Raw genomic sequence first — 27,779 nt, 5'->3', positions numbered from 1 at the left:
TGAAAGCTATGATGCCTGCCTTGTGCAATCCGTCACTCAGCAATGCTTGCCTTCCTGTCTACTCGTATCTGTTCGAAACATAACTATCTCTGCCTAGGAAGATGGAGTGGGGAGTTAAGGAGTAGTCTCCAGTGACCCGATTGAGGTATTAGTGCCCGGACCTGTTCTACAGGGAGTTGTTCTTAATTCCCAATTAATGAATTTGAAACTCCAGATATAATATAAATTTCATTAAGGCAACTTTGTAACGCTAACCAGATACTGCAATCCATTGCTACATACTGTCGGATCTCGGAAACTGAGAGTCCCCAACAGAGAGTAACGCTCACTGAGCGCACTAGACTGGGACCCTGAACATTTCCTTGTGCAACCAAGTCTCGGGAACTATCTATCCCCAACCAACGCAGGTACATGATCGTGATAATACATTTTCTCCGACAACAATCTGTAAGGAAAAAGGTAAAGGTATTCTCTATATAGGTACGCCATAAAAGCGCTTGGGAGGCATGGAGGTTGAGCTCCATGCTTTCTTGATCTCTGCACTAGAATTAGGTACCTACATCTATCTTTCGTGTGAAAAAATTCTATGAATGGAAAAGTGATCGAAAAGGGAGAGCTGTAGGAACAGCGTGGCGTTGCTAACTTGCTCTGTCAAATTTATTCACTTCGCTTTAATGTTTTAAGTGCAAGGGACGTAAACTTAGTAGAAAATAATTCATTAATTTTCAGTAACTGAAAGCATACATACGCGTATTTATTATAGTAGAACTGTCTACAGCTGGTCGTCGTAGATCATTTTCGTTGTAGTGGCTGTTTCTAAATACCACGTTGTTCCACTCGAATGAACCTAATTTCAGTTGTTTGTAAAAGTTGAAGCTTAAAGATATAATGAAACAGAAAGTGCTATCTGAAAGGAAAACTCATCAAGTTTTGTAATGTTTTCAATTGCCACAAAAAGATATGCAGAGGTCGGGTCATGAGCTCCCTTGTCAGTCATGGTGTCGTCAAAGGAACACGCGCAGGTATAGAATAGAATAGAATAGAATGTTTTATTTTTGCTGACAGAGTTAAGGCCATAAGACCATCTCTTTCAATCAACCAACCTTAATCAATACAATAGTAACATATTTAAATTATGAATATTTACAGTACACTAAATATTCTCCAGCAACATTCTTCAGTTAAATTTTAACGACTAGTACATGTTTATTTAATTTGAGATAACGCCTATACGAAAAAGTAATACCGTAGTTTCCCCTAACTATGGTCCACATTTGTCACATTTTTCTTTGTATATTCAATACTATTCATCCAGATTAAGTGAAATTTTGGCTTCGGACTCTTGTAAGTGTATATTAAATAAATATTGAGGTATGTGTTTGAAATTATTTAATTACAAGTGTTGAAAAAATAATAAGCATTGGTACATAGTTGTATTCTGAGTTGCCCAACTATGGTCCACTCATATATTCATGCTTGAAAGCATGAATGGACTATAGCTGGAGCTGTAATTATTCGTAAATCAATATACTGAGTTTGTAATTTAAGTGTAGAAACACAATCTAGCACAGAAATATAAAAAATAAATGAAATGTACATGGATCCTTTTTATTAGTACACATTACATAAACACTCAATAAACAAGTGAAATCTGAAAGTCATTTTTCTGCAATAATAAACAACTACATTCACCAGCAAAAAAACCTGGCCACCTAAAGTTTCTCAATTTTTTATGAGGCGAGAATGAGAAAATCCTTTATGAAATGAAGAAAACATTGCGTCCCAGAAAAAAAAACTTACAAATTATATCAATTTTCTTCCAAATGTTCAACTGATTTTGTGGCCACCCAGATGTTGGTACTAGCGGGTAAGTAAATGAACCTCAGCACACCTACAATTATTTAAAAAATCCTACAATTTAAAAAAAAAATTAAAGAAAACGTAGTTGGCCCGGTTTTTTCGCAGGTGAGTGTATATTAAAGAACAAAATTATGGTATCAAAATAAACACATTCTTACCAAAATATTATGCAAATAAATTTACTGATAATGTTTATTTATCGTACTGAGAACTACATTGATTAGGCTTATTTCGATCCTTTGAATTTCCAATTCTCTTGTAAATCTGAAATTGAAAATAGATATCTCTTTTTCGAGACGCGTTTGGTGTCTTCAATTTGTTTTATTATGTTTTCCTTTCTATAGAATAAAATGTCTTCCATTTCTCGCCACTTGTATAAAATTCAATTTCATCGCTCTAATAGTCACTTACAGGGACGGTTGTTTTCCTTCTACCCTGAAGTTTTCGTTTTACCGGACAATTATTCGTGCTAGTACCATTGATGCTGGAACAGCCTGTTTCTTTGTTTACTTAACTATAATGTTAAATGGTGTTTTAGAATATACTGCAATACCGTATTTGCAGAAGTAAATAATCACATTGGTCACATTTTATTGAAACAAATATTTCAGAATGAAATACAACTATGGTCCATTAAAAATTGTGGTACATAGTTGAGGACTGACTTATAGCCTTGAGGTTAAACATTTTTCACGCACAGTCCTTAACCTCTGCCAGTCTAATTATTACGTGAAAGTAAACACTATATAGCCAGGTTTAATTGTACAAAGAATCGTATATCTACAACGTACCAGTTCTACAGAGGAGAGCTTAATGAAACAGACAATCACAAACTGAATGATTTCGTGTCTTCACACATTCAGTAGAACGATGCACACTGACCTTGTTAAGCATCCATATCATTGCCACGTGTAATGGTAGATGGAAGCATCTATGGGGAACATAATTCCATCACAGTGGCGCCTTAAATGGCAAACATCGAACTCTTGGGGGACTAAGTAGTACATAATGCGTTTTGGACCATATTTGGGTGCCTGGACCATAGTTATGGGAAATTACGGTAACTTAATTTATGAGCTAATGTAATTCAATTTAGTTTATATGCAGCATGTAAAGAATTATAATTAAGTTGAGATAGCTAGTTGGTTAAATGATGAGAATTAATTTAATAGTAGTTTACAAGGACTATGTTGTAGGGAGCAAAATATATATCTGAATTACATTGATATAATGAGAATAATATTAATGTAATTAAATTTTTTCATTACAGATTTTGTATTATATTTCAAGAAATTAGTGCTAATAATAAGAATGGACAGATGTTAGTTCCATTATAAGTAGTAGCAAACATTAATCAGTAATTAATCTGTTAAGCAATAATTTATATATTTTTTACCTAAAATAAGTTACTGTCCAATAGTACACTAGGACGCGAGTTCCAATTTCTAGGAACTGAAACTCTATAGCAGGGGTCGTCAGCACAGAGCACGCTGGGGCTAATCTCTTATCCCGGAAAACGCAGTGCACTAGGGTGCACTCCGTAGCTGCTAGCGGGTATGCTCTCTATCTCTATCTGTTACACGACAGTGCACACGGGACAGCACCGCGTACCCTTTGCACATTTCAGCGAGTGCTGACGACCACTGCTCTATAGGATGAAGAATATAAAGATACTTGATGTTAAGGTATAATGAGCAAATTGTTGTGATGAGACCTAGCACTTAGCTGATGATATGCGGATAAATTTTGGAAACGAGAAACTAAATAGATTGGAGTAGCGGTGAGCAGAATTTGAAATAAGAGAATGCAGGACTCGTCGATCGCTTAGCCTAACCAAGACAGGGTTTGAAAAGACGGGGAAATGTGGTCATAGACTACTTACGACTATTTCAAATGTAACAGAGTAACAGATACACGCATTATTCACACGTTGTAGCCTGCTGCTCAAATTTGTAATTTTAGGTTACTTAATATAACATCGCAGTAGTCGAAGTATGGCATCACGAGTGTTTGTACAAGGATTAATTTTAGTTTATCAGGAAGAAAGTACTTCAGTCGCTTTAATGAGTGAATAATCGAAAATATATTTTTTTTTGGAACTGCGATGCACTTGTTCATTCAATTCCAGGTGACAATCCTTATACATTCCAAAGTTCTTCACAGTCGAGCTGTATGGTATAGTAATATTATTTACAATTATCGGTGACAAATTTTGTTTCTCACACTTCGACCTTTGATGTTCTTTTAAGATAGTCTACGACTTACTTCCACTTAAATTAAGTGCGTACGTTTCCAACCATATGCATATTTAATTCAAGTCATCATTAACTTTAGTTAACGTTTTTGACCATTAATATATTGAATTCAATTTTAGTTATAGCGTCATTTAGGTAGTTAGGTCAACTATGCAGATCGATTTGTATGTCGTCAGCATAAATATGGTGTCGGCAGTATGTTAGATTAGAAGAAATATCATTAATATGAATAGAAAATAGTAAAGTACCTAGCACAGAGTCCTGTGGTACTTCAGTCATCGTAGTACGCCAATTGGAATAATGATTATTGATAGATATGCACTGTTGGCGTTCAAGAAGGTAGGAGTCATCCACGCTAAATTATTATCAGAAAATGCAGTGCCTTTATTTTTGCAATTAGTAAGTCAATGTCTGAGTGTGAAAGGACTAATACGTGGAAGGATGATGATGATGATCTAAAATACAGAATTATTCTTCTCCCCATTCAGCATAAAAGTTGTCTTGATGCTGAAGACTACAGTGTCACTCATTTACGTTCGTCATTGTTCTTTCCTTTAGAAATACAAACATGAGGGTAGCTCTCTAGTTGTCTAGTGCGATTGAGGGGGGTGGAACTACGGTTTAAGGGGAAATTCACTCACGGGTCACAAGTGGATACCGTTGCTGTATCTCTTCAAACGGGTCATATGATCACAATAGCAAATCCTGAAGTTTCGTCACATCAATATCGTCTTTACTGAACCATTCTAACTGGCTGACAGAAGGAAACTACTGTAAGGTATTTCGGTTTAGATTTGGAGAAGTGAATAGTTATAAATACAGTGCAAATTAATTCGAATCCTGAAAAGATATGAATATTCACCTCAAAGTCATTCAAATTGGCATGATTCATTCTCTTTTGTTTATCATATTTTGTCTTGCGCAATGTTCTTCAGTCATGCTGAACACATGACCCTGATATCTTGTTATTTCTGATGTTCATAGTCCACATAAAACTGAGACAAAAATGTGGAAATTCGAATTATTTGATTGTGATTGATTATAAGAATGGACTGTTTGCTATTATTGCTATTAAATTACTGTTATTTCTACTACTATTACTAACAATTCCAAAATGGTCTTCAATTAAAACTCTTTACATCTCTTTCGGTATAAGCATAATTTTTAAGAACAAATTAGTAGCTTGCGTTTTCGTGCTTATAGGTAATATGTTATGTCTCTTTGTTGCAGCTTTCCCGTCGGAAGATCCGATGATCGAAGGTGTGTTGTCAACTTACACGATCGGAGATTACGTTACTGCAAACTGCACATCCGGAAAATCTAACCCTCCAGCTGTCCTCACCTGGCAAATCAACGGCATACAGGTATGTGCTTACAAGTAGTTACTTGAAATGGAAAATTGTAATTCATATTTTGAGCAAAAACGTATCTTTGTTCGTATCACTGTTTAATAACCTACTAACAAGAAAGTTATTTCATGTTTTTATTTTAAATCCAATCACTTATAGCAAATGCAAAGTCTTGTAACCTGCCACTTTTCTAAGAATATTGCTTAGCAGAGTTATTTTTCAATGCAGGAACAATTTCGTAATGAACACAAGCACATGAGATAAGTAACTAGGAAAACTGTACATGATTAAAGAAATCATCGTGAATAGAGTTCGAGGTAATTATAGAGCTGTAGTTGTAATAGCTCAGAATTTATTTATTTTATCTGAAGAGTCAGATCAATAAAATTTATAACTCGTACGTTCTACAAACACTGCTGATATATGACTCAAGCTCGTGATTGTGAGTTGAACCCCGGCCCAGGTCGATGGCATTTAAGTGTGCTTAAATCTGACAGGCTCATGTCCATGGGTGGGCAACTCGTGCTCTCAAACTGTGAACACAACCTCAGTGCAAGTAGAACGGACTCTGTACTAGCAAGTTTGCTCGCGTCTGCAGTAAGTGGCGGCTCGTTTTAGTGAAAAACAATATAATCCCCAGATCATTTCCCTGTAGTGATGAGTCGAAAGAGAAAGATTATTTTATTAAGAAGGGAGGTGATTCTTGTATTATGTTCTATTACACTTTCTTACGCATGACATTTTATGTTACAAATAAACAGTGAAGGTTTTAGTAAAGAAATACTGTCTAGATCTGCTTTAGAATAGCTAAAGGTAAAAATGGGATATCAACAAAGTGAGACTGATATGAAATATCGTTAGCACGTTGTGCGTGCGAGTTATAGAATTGCACGACATATGATCGACTAGCTAAGAGGATTTGTGGATAAATTTGAAATGCTGCCTAAGTCAGAATTTCCAAATATACTCTTTGCATCCATATACATACTGTATGTGCTTGAGTCAGAGCTTAATATAAGAAAGAAATGTAACAGCTCTCAATGTACAGAAAGAATTTAGAAGTAAGTTTAGTTCATCTGCCGTGACATGTAAAAAAATACTTCCTTGAATTTTTTTTACCTTTTTTTACCTTTCTGAGAACAGAGGAATGCTCTTTAATGTATAAAGACTTGTAAATTCTCACGTTCTATGTTTCAAATAAGATATATACCTCATAACAAATATTAACAAATAGTGTAATAATTAAATAAGTGTTGCAGCTATGTTTCTTGTATCTTGAAAAGGTTGTATTCCGTTTATTTCCAGTACTAAACTAATTTACAAAGCTAGGAAATAATATAATTTTGTTATGTGTGCTTAGGTACAGTCTGTATAAAATTACTACAATTATTGTAGCATGCGTCGTTCTGAAATCCAAATCATGGAGTAGATATCACGACCATCTGCATGAGCCGCCAGAGCGCACCGTTGCAGTGTACTGCTTTTGCAGCGAAACTACAAACAACTTGTAACTGCTACGACTGGCTCCCTCTGTCTTTCTCTCTTTCAAGCTTTTTAGCACTTTGTGAGCACGAGTTGCCCATCCATGCTCATCTCAATAGATTTACTGGCATGTAAAAGAACTCCTGCGAGACAAAATTCCGGCACACCGGCAACGCTGATATAACCTTGGCAGTTGCGAGTGTCGTTAAATAAACCATAATTAAATTTCTTATATGACACGCTTCTCAATATCTGATAATAATTTATAATCGATACGATTATGTGTGTCAAAGCTACGAAAAGAAACAAAATAATTAAAAGTTGTTTTCGCTAAATATATTCTACTGACTGAATATAAAATTAAATATCCAACTCGGATGTTGTATAAATCGTGTTATCATTAATGAGCAGGTTTAGGATCCGAGACAACTTAAGAATGAAATGAAGATATATTGCAACAGAGTACATGTGGAGTGAGGTGCGCGTTGAGTTCTGTTTACCTGTACGTTAGTGTACAATCCGGTTAGTGATCAGAAGCACAATATTCTTCTGCCTCTCCTTACGAAACGAACTCAGGCCATCACCTTACGTTTTCAATTCATAGTGAACATTTTTTGGAACTAGTTGTACGTATGTACATGGTTGTTCATTGTAAATCTAACGCCTTCAACGTCGCTGAGAGGCATGAAAATTGTGAGGTATGTATCTTATTTCATTTTCCACCGTCACTAGATTGTACTTTTGACAGTAGAATATAGCGCAGCATATTGACTCGTTGTTTACATTCACAGTAAGTCTGTCTACTATGTTCAAGGAACTCTATAGTCAAGTTGTGCGTACATTGGTTGCTAAAGTGACACAAGTAAAGCCTGTTAATGAGGCTGTAACGACCAATGTCATCACATAAAAGAGCTAGGTGGGAGGTAATATATATTGTTTGATTCCAATTTAGAATATTTCTTCCTATGTTTCTGTTTTGTCTCATTGCATTGCAGGTTTAACGACAAAAAGCTAGATCCAACATACGAAACACTATCAATATACTGTGTGTGTGTATATATATATATACTTAATAATAATAATAATAATAATAATGATAATAATAATAACAATAATAATAGTGACGGTAATACCAATAATAAATTTAAAGATACTATCATTCTTTTCATTTTTCTGAATTTCAAAGTATGTCATACTAATGTTTAATAACCATAGTTGTTATTTATGTATTAGAAATATTTTAACAAAATTTCAAAACTCATTAACTCGAATACCTTAAGCCAGCAGTGGCGAAAATGTGATGGTGCGCCGAGCCACTGTGTAACCTGTAACGTGCATAGCAACTATGGAGAGAGGCGGACAGCCGAAGGGGAAGTGAAGCAACTGTCTGACTTATTAACGGATTTTTATTTTCTTTACTTAAATATAATTTTATACAGCATAAGGTTACAAACTAATGTTTAGTACGTGTAACGAAGAAAGAAATGAACAAGAAAACATAGGACACATTATCACAACCTAAAATTAACTGTCTTCAGAATGTCTCTGCGACAGAATTTCAAAATCAGGAATTATGTCACTGCCATTCGTAGTTGATCACGAAGGTATTTGTCTGTCAGTCGTGATCTAAATTTGGTTTTTACTATTTTCATTGTTGAAAATAATTTTTCACAAACGTAAGTTGTAGCGAACATGGCTTCAACAGAGCAAGCGAAAGAACGAAGCTTCGGATATTTATTTATTGGCAAAGATTTCAAAAGTTCAACTATTGTCAAGTCCTTACATCTAGCTTTCATTTAACATCACATTGTAAATCTGTGAGCTAACCGCATTATTCGTACATCTGCTGAAAAAGGATCGACGTACAGAGATAATAATAATAATAATAATAATAATAATAATAATAATAATAATAATAATAATAATAATAGTAATAATAATATAATAATAATAATAATAACACAATCTTTTAATGTCTCATGAGCAACTTATTATAGTATAATGTCGTTTTATGTTATACAACCGTTTTCCTCGTAATACTTGTGAAATGAAAATCGTAAATGATTTAAATTGCTACAATGTGTTCTTTGGTATGCTAAATTTGAGTGTGTTAAACGATTTGGAGAAAGCTGGGTTTGCAGTGAAAGAGCTGCCCTGAGGCAGAACAATGAGTGAATGAAACGAGTTCAAAGAGAATTTCAACGACTTGAGTACTGTATGGTGAGCACAGTGTACCTAAATACGATTCCATAATGTTGTGTTATCGAATATTTGTAGAAACAGGTTCTGTGTATAAAAAAAAAAAAAAAAAAAACCATGCAGGAGGTCGCAGGCGAAACCCAGTGCGAGAAGCTGTCTATTCCGTCTGCCATTTTTAACTTGTCTTTTCTCTTAGTAAATAAACACACACAATTTCAGAAGACTTTTCTGAAGTTCTTTCTCGATTGAAAATCCACATATCTCCCATGAGCTTTAAAGATCAAGTACAAAAGTTAACGTATGGTGTGGAGCGAGCCGCAATAAAGTGTATGGACCATTCTTCTTTGCAGAAAAGACAATACGCTATGGATCTTACTTGGATGTGTTGCAGTTGTTTCTGTTGCTACAACTCGAGGAAGACAAAAATATGAGCATTGTATTCCAGAAAAATGGTGCACCACCTCAATGGGCATGGGAGGTTCGTCATTTAGTAAAGCTTACAATCGTATGTGGTGTGGTCGTGATGGATCAATAATTGCTTGGCCCCCAAAATCCCCAGATCTAACTCCTCTTGACTTTTTTGCGTGGGATTTTGTTAAAGACACTCTCTCTTCACAGAAACCTAAGAACATTGATGATCTAAAGTTAAAAATTACTCAACCTATCCAACAAATCAACAGGGATGGGCTGAATGGCATCGCCGTTATGAGTTGTACAAAATGCGCAATGAGGGACATGTAGAGTTCTGAGAAATTTCCCATCTTTCAGTGCTCTATACACAGAGTTTCAACAAATAAAGTTCAGTGGTAAATGTTTAACATTATTTTTATTTTATCTATACCCAACCGGATCATTCTGTATATAAATAGTGGAAAAAATATAATTAATCTGGTTTCTTTTGCAAATCAAGCTTTCAGGTCCCTTTAAAGTTGATTTGAATAATTTCGAGAAAAAAATTGTTCCGGGGCCGGGTATCAAACCCGGATCCTTTGGTTAAACGTACCAACGCTCTACCAGTTGAGCTCCAGGGTTCGATACCCGGCCCCGGAACAATTTTTCCCTCGAAAGTATTCAAATCAACTTCACAGGGAGTTATACATGAAAGCTTGATTTGCATAATAGACGTCACTGTTCGTTAACAGAAAACCACAATTTAAGTCACAAGGAGTTAGTGTGCACTCGATGTTGGTTGACGGTTGTCAGCCCACTTTGAGGTCTGTGGATATAGAGGGAAAAATTGGATCGGTGTCTGGTAGAGTTCCCGAGTAGCTCAGTTGGTAGAGCATTGGTACGTTTAATCAAAGGCCCTGGGTTCGATACCCGGCCCCGGAACAATTTTTCCCTCGAAATTATTCAAATCTACTTTACAGGGAGTTATACCTGAAAGCTTGATTTGCATAATATACGTCACTGTTCGTTAACAGAAACCCACAATTTAAATCACACAGAGTTAGTATACACTGGATGTTGGTTGCTTGACTGTTGTCAGCCAGGTTTGTGGTTATAGAGGGAAAAATTGGATCGGTGTCTGGTAGAGTTCCCGGGTAGTTCAGTTGGTAGAGTGTTGGTACGTTTCACCAAAGGTCCCGGGTTCGATACCCTGGTTTCTTTTGTTTGCAAAAAGAATGATAAATGATCCTGTTTCAACACATTGAAACAAAACTAACCTCTTTATCACTTCTAAAATAATTTGATAACGATTTTGTTTTATGTCCTCCCGTAAAGATCAGACTGTACAATATATGAAAATATGAAATAAAATAACTCAGATTAAAAGTGTTACTTCTAAACAATGAGAGAGTAATCGCTGAATAAGGAAGTGTAGAGATATCCGAAATATAATATTTTGTTTAATTATTCATGATAGAGCTGAAAAACATAGTCTACGCTAAGGCTAAATAACTTATTTCCTGATTTCCACTACCTTCCTTAGTAGAGTATTAAACTCGGCGTGCAGGAGCGACCGGCTTGTGTATTAGATTAACACTTAAGCTGATGTAACTGGTATCAAATTTTACGAAAGGTGATTAATGTCCTGTTAGGATATTTACTGTCGACTTTGTTACAAGTTTGAGAGAGCAGCTGATGCAGTCGACGGGAGCTTTCGTTGAGAATTGATGTCATTTTAGGATTATCTAGCATGGCGCCGATCTCAGAAGTGATTTATCGTCTCTTCAAAGAGAAACTTTGAACACAAGTTTGTTGTAGTCGGTATTCCTATTCAATTATAAAACAATATAGGAATGGTTGACCAAAATGTCAGCTCATCTAGAAAATATGTGGCTTCAACTTTGTGAAGTTTATACAGTTGTGCACTAAATTTAGTACACAGTTGATAGTACTGCATATGTAGAGAATGAATAGATAGTGTCTTACTGCATAAATTTGAAAAACTGATAGCAGACAACTATTATATCAATATACTGTTTTATTTTTAAAACGTAGTATTCAAAATATATTAAGTTATTATTTTCTAAACGTTTAAACGAATTTTGTTCAATTTTACCTGTAGACTAAATGCTCGCCTTCTATGCCAGAAGTTGCGGGTTCGATCCCGACTCAGGTCGATGGAATTTAAATGTGCTTAAATGCGACAGGCTCATGCCAGTAGATTTACTGGCATGTAAAAGAACTCCTGCGGGACAAAATTTCGGCACGCCGGCATAACGTCGACAGTTGCTAGCGTCGTAAAATGAACATACCGGTGATTTACAAATTTTTTCACAAAATTTCTTCTCATGCAGGTGTAGCGTAGATCAGTCTCCTATGGCGCACACGGGGCGACTCTTTCGGTAAATTGGTATACAACACAATTGGCTTTAAATGGGTGATTAAACAACAGTCAACTACCCGCCATTAGTATGATATTGGACGTAATACTAGAGCCAAAAGAAGCAGGGCTGCCAGATGTTTCCAGACCAAAGTCGCCAACTATACACCAACAAGACCCCAGAAAGTAGCCAACTATCTCTGAAGTTGATAGTGAAAGGAGTAATAAACTTAAAAAAAAACTACAGTGTAATCTTGAACATAACCGGAACATGTACCTCCTTTCTATTCCTCTGCACAGAACATCCTACTACCCATCATCTTTCAGCATATCTATTCCACGCCTCTGGAATTCTCTCCCTGACCATGTCAGAGACTGTCGGACAATATCAAAATTCAAATTTAAATTAAAAAATCACATTCTAGTTCGTGGAATTGCTGGTTGAACTCCTATCAGGTTGCACAACTTCGCCTTAACCCATGACATATAGTAAATATTGTAACTATGCTGTTTAAAATTGACAATTAATATGTAATGTATTTATTATTATTATTATTATTATTATTATTATTATTATTATTATTATTATCAGTTATCAGTTAGCTATCACTATCATCATTACTATCTCTGTTTTCTTTCTTTTTTCTTGTATTAGCTCGATGAGAGCTCTGTAGTGTTCTTTTGACTCTGTTGACCCTTTATAGGGCTTTAACTTAATTTGTATTATTTTCATCAGTGTTTGTATTTCTTTTTTGTATTTATATGTGCTATCTGGTAGGATGGAAGACAAGGCCTTATGGCCTTAATCCTGTCAGATTAAATAAATAAATTATTATAACCATATATATTCTTTCATAAATTTGTAATAGTTTCATTTTTAATATTATTTAATACAAAGATAATAATCCGTGGCGCTACAGCCCACGAAGAGCCAAGCCCGACCAGCCGGCTGCTGACCTCACTGCCACATGCCGAAGAAGCAGAGGTGGACGATCATCCGACCAGAATGGAAATTTAAATTTTTAAAGTTTATGTTTTATTTAACGACTAGCAACTGCAGAGGTTATATCAGCGTCGCCGGATGTGCCGGAATTTTGTCCCGCAGGAGTTATTTTACATGCCAGTAAATCTACTGAAATAGCCTGTCGCATTTAAGCACACTTAAATGCCATCGACCTGGCCCGGGATCGAACCCGCAACCTTCAGAATAGAAGGCCAGCGCTATACCAACTTGCCAACCAGGTCGACACCAGAATGGAGGTATCGTGTGGTTAGCACGATGATCCCCCCAGCCGTTATAGCTGGTTTGCGTAACCGGATTTCGCTACCTATCGTAGCTCCTCAAGTGCATTACGATGCTGGGTGGGCACCGGTCCCATAAACTGGTCGAAATTTCATGAGACAATTTCTTCCCCCATGAGGACTCGAAACACCGCTCATTCCGTAACGCGAGTCCTAGACAGGATGCCTTAGACCACAACGCCACGGCGCGGGACTTAATAGAAAGATACAGGGTCATTAAATGACATTATTCAACTATGATGTGTATCTCATCTCTGATACTTGCACTTTGCTGTTTGTTCAACTTGTATTATTTTATTTTCAAAATATTATTCCTATTAACCTATATTAACATATTACATAAAAAATCTGTTTTTAATGAGCATCATGAAAATGTTGTGATAACAAGTACATATTAATATATAAACTATAAACATCAGTGTTACATAAAGTAATTTAGCAAAGTTTATTTAATGTGTACGTGTTTACAGTACTTAGGATTATGAAGTGGTATTATCTTAAGCACAATGTTTTGTGAGTAATGTGACAATATAAACTAATACCTAATAATAAGTATTCAAAATTCTACTTTTTAAAATACAGTGTTCAGTCTAAGAAGGGTTTTTTCAATTCACGTAAGATTTTCTATGTTGCCACTTGAAGTAGGTAGGGACTATGTTGTTTAATGCATTATTTTTTAAAGTGAAAACAAGTCTGTTATAATCAAAGCTCGGAACTTGGGGACTTGTGTGTCGTGTGCATGAGTAAGGTTACAGGTACAACGTACACAAAGCTCACGCTGCAAGTGCTCAGGGACAGTCGTGTGTACTAAGAAAGTGGTCACATCGAATGACAGGAAAACGGACGAGGAAACTGTGTCGTGTCGAAGCCAATGACATTCAGATAATTAATTAGAGATAAACGGTCTGTTTGAAAATAAGAAAATACGATTATTCGAATGGATATTGTATACGTTTGAAAATATATTTCTTAAAATTTAGGTACAGAATTTCGTGGAGGAATTCTGAAGAGATACATTATTTTCTTCGAATGGAGAGTTTATATTTTGTAACTTGTGTCAAACACAAACTAGAGATTGGAAACGGGCATTCATTGAAATACATTGCAGTCCCTTAAATCGGTGGAAAATTTGTCCATAGCCATGGATCAAGTCGTAGTGGAACCTTCCCTAGTAGTGACATAGAAATTGAAAACTATTTTCGAGATAAATTTAGGATACTTATCTTTCTCAGATACGAGATCAGCTAGCAACTACTGAAAATCGAACAGGAAACAGTGACAGTGAAAACATTCAATACTTCATTTCGGCCTATGACTATAATATAATTACAAACCATTTTCCAAATTTGACATTTTTTAAAATTGAAGCTTTTAAAAAATAAATTTGTAAAATTATCCACGATATAATATAATATTAACAAATGTATTTTTTTACCTTTTATTTCTGTCTACTATATTCTTGTTTTTATTGAATATCAGTGGCTTCTGTCGAATTGTCAATTTATATTAAATGTGTATTTTTCTCTCTTTTTCTCTTTCTTCTTTAGTCTTGTTCTTGTGTTGTATTTATTGGTTTGAATTAAGTTACTTACTGTATTTAGTAAAGTGTCCTTGTAAATTTTATGTTATATTATTGACTAAGACCACACCGTACACGAGCCTGGCTCTTACGGTAGTGGCTGGAAAAAGTTTTGTTTTATAAATGTAATTTGTATTCAGTAGGTAGCTAGTTAAAATAAATAAAATAAAAAAAAAATAATTTTGCTCCCGTCACTTCATGTGACGTGGAAATAAGTTTCTTTCGTTTCAAATCATGTTTAACTAACAGTCGAAGAAGGTATGGGTTCGAAAAATATTCGAATGTATGTAGTCATGCACTGTAATAAAATATACAGAGCAGAACTGTAAATTTGATATATTTTGCATGTTTATTTATATATATGCTATAAAATTACTTGTTTCAACCTACCATAATATTATCATTATGTTGTTCCAGCCAGGAACCACTTTTATAGCAGACCTTACAGTACCTCTGTGCTGGAAGCGGGAGTTTGTTGACATTGAAGTCCGGTCGCTTAGCCACGTTCAAAGACACAAGTCCCCAAGTTCCGAGCTTTGGTTATAATCAGTAAGATTTTAACTCATAAAATCAGTGTTAAATTGTAAAAGTTATTCGACCTACTGTATATGCTTACATCTTTGTAGCACTTAGGACTATGTAGTAGCATTATCATTTCATACTAGGTAGCCTATCCCAATAAGTTTTGTGTATTACAAGTGAATAATCTTTGACATCGTTACATCCACCAATCACAATAAATTAGGAAGGGAAGGAACATCATTGTAAATCACAGATCATACACGTTGTAGATCCCTATGTCAGAGGCTGGGGAAATTTTCAGAGTCCGTGGATATCCAGAGTACCGCAATCGTTTGAGCCGGCAAATTCCGACAAGTCCGCCATTGTTAGTCCAGCGCGCTATGCAGTATACAGTTGTATAGGGAAAGAATGTAATTTAAATGCGAAAAAATGCAGTGCTGCTGTGTTCAGAACTGTTCACAGAGAACTGAAAAAAGCGCACATTTTTTTCTCTATGACAAGGTGAAAGAAATAAGGAAAAAGGAAAGAAGTGACTATAAATATAAAAAGGAACGATCCGCTACCTAAGCGAGTATACATTGTGAGACGAATGAATGACTGTATATTGATATTTGTTTTTGTTTCAAAATTTGGGCCCCAAAATATTTTTATAAAAATAATCTATAATTTAAGTTGTTTCAGCTATGATATTTCTACATAAAACAAATGAAAATCACGTACCAATTAGGATCAGTGTCAAATTTTTACAATCTTCTTCCTTTCAAATCAAGAATTTCTGACTTTAATCCTATTTGTTATTTGCAAGAATGACAATATATTTGTGAAGTTCTGAATTCATTCTTGAGACAAGATTGTATTGTTTGGCTCGATTGGAAAATACAAAGACCGTAGAAACTAGAAACCCTATTAAGGTTAGACTGATGTGAAATTTCAATGTTCTAAATTATTCTAGGTAGATCTATGAAATTTTGTACCTTTAGTTTGTAATTTTAAATTGTGTAAAATTAGGTTTTCAAAACTTGCTACTATTTTGGCCAGAATTTTTGTCTACATACGTGTCAGACCTTCAGAAACGAAACTTACTATACAATTTTCCTCTTTATTTTACTAATATATATATATATATATATATATATATATATATATATATATTTAATGCACTAAATGTATAAAAACAGTAAAATTCAACTCGAGCGTAAAAAAATTAATATTAAAAAATACCTCTTCTGGTTGATATCCATAGGATGGCCAGTTTCTTCCTCTCAATTGAATAGATCGCTGACTAGTAACATATTTCACTAATCAGACGTAATATGTATGATTTAAAATTGTTTAGTACGCGTTCTCGCACTGAATATGTAACCATTAGAAAAGACAACACAGTGTAAGAGAATAAACTGCACTTATTTTAGCTGCCTTACTGCCAAAACAGACTGAGAAAGCCTATCTTAGATCTCACTTCTCAGGTTACGGGGATTCACCAACCATGCAGTTTTCACGTGGTGATTTCTATTTATAATTCTCTCTCTCTTGGTACATACACAATAAGAGCTGAAGCGTGAACGATAACATAAACATCAGTTAGGAGATGAAATAAGCTAAGCATTAGGGAATTCACCAGAGACGCAGATAAGGAGAGAGGAACTCGTGAAAAGAGTCTAATCGGCAGCTTTAGTGGTTAATCATAAAACAGCAATGTCCAGTTTTTGAAACTTGTTAAATGTATTAATAACCTATTTTATAATAGCTATAGTACGTTTGTTTTAGTTCGGTGAAGCTTCATGAGTTCTCGGATGCAAGCAATGGCAGTAGCGAAAGGGCTCTGACTCTGGTCGGAAGACTAAAACGGCGAGAATTAGAGATGAACAGCGATCGAGAAAGCAAGACTAACAGCGCCCGCAAAGCCGAAAACCCGCACGACAATGCTGTATACGTCGTGTCGTTGACGTAAAGACTGCTTGTGAGTGTTTCGAGACGTCGAGATTGATTACTCCCGAAGTCCCGAACGTCCTTGAATCGCCACACTTGTTTATACCCGACTGAACTTTTATCTACTTTGGCAACTCTTATATATATATATATATATATATATATATATGTATAAACAATCAAGTACCCTATTTGAAACATCATCTCTACCTTTCAGTGTATAATAATCCGTTCCCCAGTCTTTATTTAATTACTAGGCCCTTATTTAAAATATGTTATTATTATTATTATTATTATTATTATTATTATTATTGTTATTTCTTACCAATGTTTATTATTGTCTCACTAACATTACTTATCCAACGTTCATTATTTACTTTCATGTTGTTTTATGGTCTAGATATTAATGTAATAACTATGTAATCAATTGTATTCAATTGGAATTAGAGTCTGGCTGGGCGGAAAAGAAGGCCTACTGGCCTTAGCTCTGCCAGATTAAATAAATAAATTAATAATAATAATAATAATTATTGTTATTATTGTTATTATTATTATTATTATTATTATTATTATTATTATTATTATTATTATTAAAATGGTAGGAATTTTCTTTTCATATGTTTGAGATCAAGTGTACAATCTCAAGTAAAAAGATATTAACGTTATATTTTATGTTTCTTAGAAATGCAAATTTATTTGAGATTTCTTTCTGTTTATAAACTATAACCATAGGTAATATCATATAATAGAACCAGAACATATTGATAACTAAGATACTGTTCTGTTTTGTCTTTTTGTCTCATTTGAACATTTATAATATTATTTATTTCAATGATGTATGTTATTCAAAGTTACGAAATTTTTCCGTGCCGACCAAATGCTATTTCGAGAATGACGAGACGAGACTCGAAAGAGAAATGCAACGAACACAGCGAGTGAGAGCGGCAGTTAGTTTTGTTCATCTCTACCGAGAATGTTGGCTGGGACTCACTGTACAATTTTAGCTGAATGTAGGTCTCATAATATATAGGCCTACGTGCATATTCATTTGTACTCATTTTCGTTACTTGTATGCACTTTCTAAACGTTGGAGATGTTAAGTTTTAGCACACTTTGTAATACCCAAGTCTTCTTGTTAGCTGAATCAAATGAACATGATAATCTTCGTTTGTTTGACTTTCCCATAATTTGTTTCCGGTTGACGAGCAAATTTGGAAGTTACAGGTTAGTTAAGAAGAATGAATTTTTAGAAAATATTCGCTATATTCTTCGCAATGTTTTGACTTTGTTTCAGGATGACGCACGTGGGTGGGAACTTCCCTTCGTCTGTTTGAAATTCCCATAATTCGTTTAAGGTTGACGACCGAATCTGGAAATGACACGTTAGTGAAACGGAATGAATTTTTAGAAGATACTCACTATATTTTTCACTTTGTTTCAGGATGACGCACGTGCGTGGGAGTACCGCGAAGGCCCCGACGAGACGGACACGCAGGGTCTGCATACGAAAACTGTAGGACTCCACTTCCGCATCCAGAACACCCACTTCACTAGCAACGGAGGGGGCCTCTCTCCCAGGATGGAGATCCGCTGTACGTCCACCGTAGGGGGTGTGGGCCGCCACAAGTCTATGTTTCCCAGCCTCGCGAGAGGGCTCACTTCCAACAAGCTGGCTCAAGAGAGGTACATGAACTCTGCAGGTGAGGGCACACCACTTAGTTGATTACATTTCATTATTATTTTGTATTCTGTGTTACTGTTTGGAACGAAATTGTGAATAACTTCTCAGCTGTTATGTACACCCTTTGACACGGAAATTGGTCTCTGTCCAGAGACTGTGCCCACCTCGGAATACCTCGGGAATCATCATGTACAGCTGTCAAAAGAAAAAGTGGCCGCTCTCCTGAAACAAAGTTCCCTTCGGGTATCTTCGCCACAATTCGGAGACAGGCGATGTTACATGCTGTTGGACCACGTTGCCTGATATCTACAGTTATAATTGAAGTATTCTGTGTGTTATCGATAGCATAATGGTAGCGTTCAGGCCTCTTATTCATGAAGTCCTGCGTTCGACTACAACCACGTGCTTTTTATGTTCTTTTTTGTTCTGTTTTTGAGAGAGACAAACTATACATAATGGCTCCTTTCTCTTTTACGATTATTTTAGTAATTAACATCAAGTTCATTAATATATTATGCCATGACTTTATCATTATGATATTGTAGCTGCAAATGGAAAGAAAAAAGATTTTATTCTCAATAAAAATATCTTTCGTGGCATAAACAAAACAAATTTACTGGCGTCGGCCTTAAAACATTCAAACAATTAAGCGTTCAAAAAACAAAACAAAAAGCCACAATTCAATATTTAGTCTATCTTCCTCTTATCTCGATCATCTTGCAGTCGAGTGGGCATGGAATTGACTAGTCTTTGCAAATAGCGACTGTTCTTAGACACGATATTCCAGGCATTCTGAACATACATACATAAGTGTTCTGTCCATGGGCAGGTCTTTCATTGCAAACCCAGCAATCTCCAATCGTTCCTATTTTCTGCCTTCCTCTTAGTCTCCGCATATGATCCACATATCCTAATGTTGTCTATTATTCTTTTCAACCAGAGACCCAACCAGTTACTTTTTATCTTTCTAATCAATTTCGGCATCATTCTTTCTTCCCTCACTTTTTCAAACACAATTTATTTCTTATTCTATCTGTCCACTTCACACGCACCGTTCTTCTCCACATGCACATTTCAAATGCTTCAATTCGTTTCTCTTCATTTCGTCGTAATGTCCATCTTCCTTCCCCATACAATGCCACACTCCACACAAAGCACTTCACTAGTCTCTTCCTTAGTTCTTTTTCCAGTGGTCCGCAGAAGATCCTTCTTCTTCTTCTATTTAAAGCTTCCTTTGTTCATGTTTGCAGTTTTTCTTGGGAAGGATAGGCCTAAATGCGGTAACATCCCGTTGCTTTCCGCACACCACTATCTCTTTCGCATCTTATTAAATTCCAGGAGGCCCAAGCGTGGAGATGAGGAGAGTGGATTTGACTAATTGGGCCCTCCGGACTTCACCGAAAGTCACGGCAAGGGTTAAATATTAATTCTATCAGGATGTCTGACCCTATCAGAGATCGGGAAATCTCAATTAGCCTTTGCCCCCCCGCATCCTGGACTAGCTTCTACGAATCAACAGAAAATCTTAGAGTGTGATTGGGCCAATTTTTCCGAAAATGTTTCCACACTTTTGCCCTCGTAGCTCAGCGGACGAACGTCGGAATGTATATGTCAACGTCTCAGGTTCAATTCCTCGTTACTCCTTTTCATTTTATTGTGGTTCAAGATAGTATAATGTAATAATACAAAAATAAAAACTAATAGCAGTATTATGGAACTGGATTTTTCCAAACCTAATATTAAATTTATGTTATTTATATCGCTAAAGAACGATTACAATATAAATAACTAGAATATTATTCATACAGTATCACTAAAGAACGATAATTCAATATAAATGATAAATATCGGTTTGTTTAATTAATATAAGATATTATATAATACGTATTTAATTATCTAAATAAAATAACCTATTTTACAAAGAAAGATGTTTATTTGTGTTATAAAATAATTACCTACATAAAATACAGATTATTTATATTGCGAAAGAACAATAACAATATAAATAACTTGAATATTGTTTTATAATGCTAAAGAACGATAACAATATAAAAAACGTGAATATTATTCATATCGGAATTTCACAGATTTATTACAGATGTATTTAAGAAATTGTAGAACAATAGTAATTGGTAACAGTGTCCTATTTATTCTTCTTGGAGCCAAATTTGTAACTTTTAAATGTTGTGGTTACTATGTTGAAGTGTATGTGTTGCAACGGATGCTTGATTTGTTATGTATGTGAGTCAGTTATGGGATGCTTGATGTCGTCGCAATGTCGTAATTATAGTTTGATTATGTTTGTGTGGCTATTGTGTATTAATTTATGATTTATGGTACGGAAAGCTGCATATTTGTGTTATAGACGTGTTACGTATGTGTGTTGTTAATGTTTTTGTATGTTTCAAATTGATACCTGATATTTGTTTTGCAATCGCAATGCCTAATTTACGAATTGTTTATGTTTTGTTTACATCGCGTAAGCTAATTTAATTTTCTTTTCCATTTCTCTTTATGCTTATCTTTTTTTGTGTATAAAACTATAGCCCTAACATACATATGTAAAATAGGGCTAACCCCCATTGGAGATATAATAATAATTATTATTCATATCGTTATAAAACGATAACAGAATACAAATGATGACTTGAATTTTATTCATATCTCTAAAGAACGATAACAAAATATAAATAACGTGATATCCATCAAGAACGATAACTGGATATAAATGATAATTTGAATATCATTTACATCGCTAAAGAACGATTAAAAAATAAAATGAAAACTTGAAGAAGGCGCGAACCCAGAACCTTTGAATCATTAAATAAGCACTCTACCGCTGGTCTGCGAGGAGCAGATATGGAACACTTTCATAGTTCCGGAACTGCTTGTACAAGCACATGCATCGTGTAACATCGCCGCGACCCGAAGTGGACTTTGAAAATATTCGCTGTTCACGAGTGCGGCCACTTTTTTTTTGACAGCTGTACACTGTGTATACACGCGTGCTTTTTATATAGAGAGGTTCGAAGCCCGGTCTTTGTAACGAGAAGTAGGAACTGTATCGCTAACAAGCAAACGTTAATTTCGGGGCAGATAAAAAATTATTTTTTCCTTCCACCATGTTAGTAACGCCAGAACAAGTGCTTATCAAATTTTGGTCCCTCGAGCGCAATTACGAGCGTCCCCCAGAAAGTAAGCTTCCCTGGGGCCGTTTACAGAAAGGAAACACAATAACATGGAAAAATTTATTGGAAAAAATACAGATATTTTTTAACTATTTTTAGACATATTCCCCACCGGAAATGAGTCATTTGTCATACCGTGAGATCAACTTTTGTATCCCTGTGTCGTAGAAGTCTGCTGCCCGCGATCGAAACCAATGTGTGACAGCTGTCTGCACCTGTCTGTTGATACTGCAGTATGAGAAATTCTCTCAATTCGGTTGGGGAATAGATTGAAATATAGTTCAACAAAATCTGTATCAGTTAACACCTGTGGAGTAATGTTTAGCGCGTCTGGCCGCGAAACCAGGTGATCCGGGTTCGATTCCCGGTTGGGGCAATTTACCTGGTTGAAGTTTTTTCCGGAGTTTTCCCTCAACCCAATATGAGCAAATGCTGGGTAACTATCGGTGCTGGACCCCGGACTCATTTCACCGGCATCATCTTCATCTCATTCAGACGCTAAATAACCTAAGATGTTGATAAAGCGTCGTGAAATAACCTACTAAAATAAAAAGAAATCTGTATATGTTCCAGTAAATCTTTCTATGAAAATGTGTTTTCTTTCTATACTAAACTGCTCCAGGGAAACTTACCTTATGAAAGGCCCTCGTAATTGCGCTCGAGTTGCCAAAATTTGTATACGTACTACTTTTGAATTTATTAACATGATGAAAGAAAAACAATTAACTTTTTTTTACCAGCATGAGAATGTTTGCCTGTAAGCCATAAAGACTTCGCGGAGAACATCACGTCTCGTGACATACAGATACGTCGCTGCTGCTACGTACTTGATTTTGTCCTCTGATCTCGATTCTTAGTATTCCCCGTGTGATCTCGCGTAAACCCGAACAACACTTACACAAATTCACGCTGCAGGAGAGCGCCCATTTTCCGTGTTAAAGGTTGTACATTGAGTTCAGGTATTTGAATACATACTGTAAATGAGGTGTTTGGTGCAAAAACCAGATAAGTCCACTTTTGGTCGAAAATGAGTTAGAGTATGCATGATATATAATACGACAGTGAGCATCATTTGGTGCAAGAACCAGAGTTGTGTGGACTTATCTGAATGAGATATGCTTAGTTGCCAACAGAGACCTTGGGTGTGTTTGGAGCAAGAATCAGACTAGTCCTGGACTTGTCTGGTTCTTGCACCAAAAGATGACAGCACAAGTGTAGCAGTTGTTTCCTTTCAGTAAAATGGCTGCATGAACGAGATGTAGTGTAGCTTTGTCAGATTATTGTGCGTTTCAAACATGTCATCTGATAATTCAAGCAGTAATAGTGATAATGGTGAACATTCAAGGATAAGAAAACGTGATCCCAGTAAATGGAAAAGAAACAGAGACAAAGCGAAAAGATTAAAGGGTGAATTATTATGACTAATCCAGATCGTGAAATAGGCCCTGCATATAACTGTAGGCGAAAATGTGTTGATATATTGGACGGAGAAGAAAAAAAGGAAATAATAACCAAGTTCAGGTGTCTTTTAAGTAAGGAAGCACAAGATGCCTTTTTGTGTGCATCCATTACACCAAGATCTATTCAACGACGAAGAAAGGGGGTGAAGATTCAGGGGTTCGTAACTTCTCATATGCATACAAGAAGTTATGTGACAGGGACTTCGGCATTATTGAAAAGAAGAAAAGGCATATAACTAGACTGCTTAGTCCTCAAGAATGGCAATCACTTCTCAGGAAATCATTTACGTCATTTACAGTTGTTCCTGTCACACAAACCATGTTCAAATCTTCAGATACCACTTCAAACCTATGTTTAAACGAAACATGAAAACAAGAATTTCAATATAATTTCTCAGTATAAAGTATTTCAATACAGTTCCCAGCACAAATACATATTGAAGGTCAGCCAACATCAATAGGCAACTGTTATTTCAGAGTTCAGTTTTCTGAAGAAAACAACCAATGGAGATCTTGGTTTCCAGAGATATTATTGTACAATGGGCCATTGCCTATTTAAAAGGCTAAAAATATGAAGATGTGATTAAACTGGTAATGATATACTGTACATTGTTTCAGCAGACATGGGGTTGTACGAGAGAAAATGTATCATTCTCAAGGTAGTGCCAATGAAGCTAGTGAACATAGCTCTGATGATTCTGAATAAGAAGTTAAAGACTTAGAGTGGATACTGTATTTAAATTAATTTTATTTCCTGTTTTCTCTATTTTATTATCAAGTTAACGCACAATATTTTCATTAACATGTTACTAATATTGAATAACCTCTAAATACAATACTGGTATTATCTTCATATAATACATCTTTATTTCTACTAAATTTTGTTTCCTTTTATATTTTAATGTACTATATTTATTTCTGTACAGTATTACCAATTTTGTACGTTCTGGTATTCTGATAAATTGATTATTATTATTATTATTATTATTATTATTATTGTTATTATTATTATTATTATTATTGTTATTATTATTATCATTATTATTATTATTATTATTATTATTATTATTATTATTATTATGGTACGTATTTAAATATAACATGAAACCATACATATAATTTAATCATTCAGTTCAACAGAATGTATTGAGAATGTAAACAGTGTAGTTTGATAACTATTCTCTTGGCATTTGTACACTGAACAGAACTTTTTATAAATGCAAAAATTTGTACTTTTGCAATATAATATGATTCACATGTAAAAGATATTGTAAGATTATTAATAGTTAATGACAAAATAATGATCTTGCATTGTTTATATATTGTTTTTCATGATATTTACTTGGACAATAATGGTCTTTCCCAAATCATATGTCAGATTTTAAATGTTTAGTGCAAAACCCAGATAAGTCCAAATAAATATATAATTAATTTTAAAATGCACATCTATAATTTTATAATTGATATTCATATATAACACACAAAAAACATACAGAAATCGTTCAGTACCATTACATTTGTACAATTCCTAAAAATACATGCCTTCAATGGATGCCAAACTTTGTTTTTGCATTTACTCCAAAAGTGTTTTTCTGGACTTATCAGGTTCTTGCACCAAACCCCTCAAATGCAAATCATAGTTAAAATTGCTAGTTTCTTTACCAGTAAGAGGTAAAGACGAATAGACAATTTGCTTTGTTTTTCGACTTTACTTTTTTTCAGTTTACGAAATGATTGTCAAGAGCACAACTTTTAAATTCAACTGGCAAGAAGAGGATGCGCATTGGAAAAGCGAATATGTCATTACTCTCGTAACATATTACAAGGCTTAACGAATACATTCCAAATTACCAAAGTATTAGATGTGGGCTACCAATAATGAAGTTTCATAAATATTCGTATATCGTCTTTGGGATGTTTGATTGATTATTATGCATATCAATCCGTCAGTGAAAATTTTTCATAGTAACGCATACTTAATTCTTTGACAGACTATTATAATGGTATTCGTAGTTTAAAATCTCAAAATATTCATTACATTTTATGTCAATTTACTTTCATTTTAAACTAATGTTATAATGTTTTATTACATATCTCCCTCAAATTTCAAGTATTTTAGTACTTATGTGTCATAATATTTATACACCAAATTATGAGACCGTTTTAATTGTTTCATAATTAATATAGGCTTATAGTACAGCTCTATATACTTTAAGTGTATTTTATTTAATTCATCGATTTAAGTTATCTTCATTCAGTTCAGAATAACTCGCGTACTACATAAACGACAGTCACTTCTTAGCTATTATTTTCTAGTGAAAAATCACTATAGCGCTGCAACAAACATTTCATAATGCGCAGAAACCAAATGCTCTTACCGGTTACACTGGAGTGGGGATTAAATGGGAAACATTGAACTCTATACTACAACAATTACGTCATGCGCGAGTCGACAAAGGAAGCGCTTTGTTTTGATGTTGCCTGGCTACAGTCCCAGAATATTTGAGTCACGTCTGACTATAGATTCAATATAAAATTAAATAAGTATTAAATTTGGAGTGATACAAAGTCACTTGCCAAAATGGAAATCATTTCTGTATTTCGTTTGTTGTTGTTATGTAGTCGTGAATTAGACAAAGGTACTACGCGTTCAATGTAACATGACCGCTGAGGCCGCCGCTGTGCTATACAAGACATCGAAGGCGATTACAGAGCGAGGGCATTGAGAGCATCAAAGCATTCGTGGACTGGATGACGGACTCAGGTAGTTCTTGGAATCAACACAGGTCAATTTACAACGCCCGGTAGTAAACAACAAAGTTATAGTTAGTTTAATGTGTAACACTTTTATTAAGCCGCCAATGCTTATCTACTGTAATAGTAATTTACATGAATAAGATTTTTACATGAACGTTTTCGATACCATTTTTTGTATCATCTTCAGATGCATTCTAATTAAAATTAACAATTAACATTTGTAACCCGGCCCCGGAAAAATTTTTCCCTTGAAATTATTCAAATCTGCTTTACAGGGAGCTTCACCTGAAAGACTAGATTTGCATAATATATACGTCACTTTGTACGTTAATAGAAAACCACAATTCCAAGTCACACAGAGATTGTGTGCATTCGTTGTGGGTCTCTGGCGTTTCGTCAGCCCACGCGAGTTGTGTGGATATAAAGGGAAAAGTTGAGACGGTGTCGGGTGGAGTTCCCAGGTAGCTCAGTGGTAGAGCGCTGGTACGTTCAACCAGAGGTCCCGGGATCGATACCCGGCCCCGGAACAATTTTTCCCTTGAAATTATTCAAATCTGCTTTACAGGGAGCTTCACCTGAAAGACTAGATTTGCATAATATATACATCACTTTGTACGTTAACAGAAAACCACAATTCCAAGTCACACAGAGATTGTGTGCACTCGTTGTGGGTCTCTGGCGTTTCGTCAGCCCACGCGAGTTGTGTGGATATAAAGGGAAAAGTTGAGACGGTGTCGGGTGGAGTTCCCGGGTAGCTCAGTGGTAGAGCGCTGGTACGTTCAACCAGAGGTCCCGGGATCGATACCCGGCCCCGGAACAATTTTTCCCTTGAAATTATTCAAATCTGCTTTACAGGGAGCTTCACCTGAAAGACTAGATTTGCATTTGTAAATGATTGAAAACCTAGCCATTGGTGTGTGTGTTCTGTGAACTTATTTTCGTGATTAAATGTGTGATACATTTATGGATGTCGCTTGTACTTGTGTGTTTACTAGTAATTAGTGCTAATAGTAATACTAAGCTTACTTAAAATCAATCAATTTCTAAAATGCAATATAAAACTTATAGTATAACACCAATATAAAAACTTTTATAGAAGAACACTTGTTTGGTCGTTTTTGTTATTCTGTCTTTGAGTTCTGTTGTGTCTTGCCTTTTAATGGGGGCGATTATAACTGTTCTCTCTTTGTTTTTATATAAAACTTCATAATACTAAAATGCTGAATCGTTGTGTAAGAAGCAATTTGTAGAGCACTTGTTTTAATCACTTGGTTTTTTACTAAGTGAACTGGGGTAGCTTACGAATTATTAATTTCACTTTTGCACTGTGTGTTGTTATTGTTGTTGTATAAAACCTCATCTACTTTTTACTTGTCACGTAACCACATGTTAACATTACCATTTTGGAGTTCACTGTTGTCCACTATTTCCTATGCAAATTCGATC

At 35.1% G+C, this 27,779-nt stretch overlaps 1 protein-coding gene across 1 annotated transcript in view; it reads left to right on the top strand.

The window, feature by feature from the left end:
• Positions 1-27,779, top strand: part of LOC138694564 (uncharacterized) — a 176,974-nt gene that overhangs the window by 129,339 nt on the left and 19,856 nt on the right. Inside the window, exons 3-4 of the mRNA XM_069818423.1 lie at positions 5,346-5,479; positions 18,689-18,947. Of these exons, the coding sequence (XP_069674524.1) occupies positions 5,346-5,479; positions 18,689-18,947 (393 nt within the window). The remainder of the gene's footprint in view (positions 1-5,345; positions 5,480-18,688; positions 18,948-27,779) is intronic.

Source organism: Periplaneta americana, chromosome 2 (assembly GCF_040183065.1).
Source record: "Periplaneta americana isolate PAMFEO1 chromosome 2, P.americana_PAMFEO1_priV1, whole genome shotgun sequence".
NCBI lineage: Eukaryota > Metazoa > Arthropoda > Insecta > Blattodea > Blattidae > Periplaneta > Periplaneta americana.
Note: the sequence above shows the minus strand (reverse complement) of the source record. Positions and strands in the feature narration are given on the sequence as shown.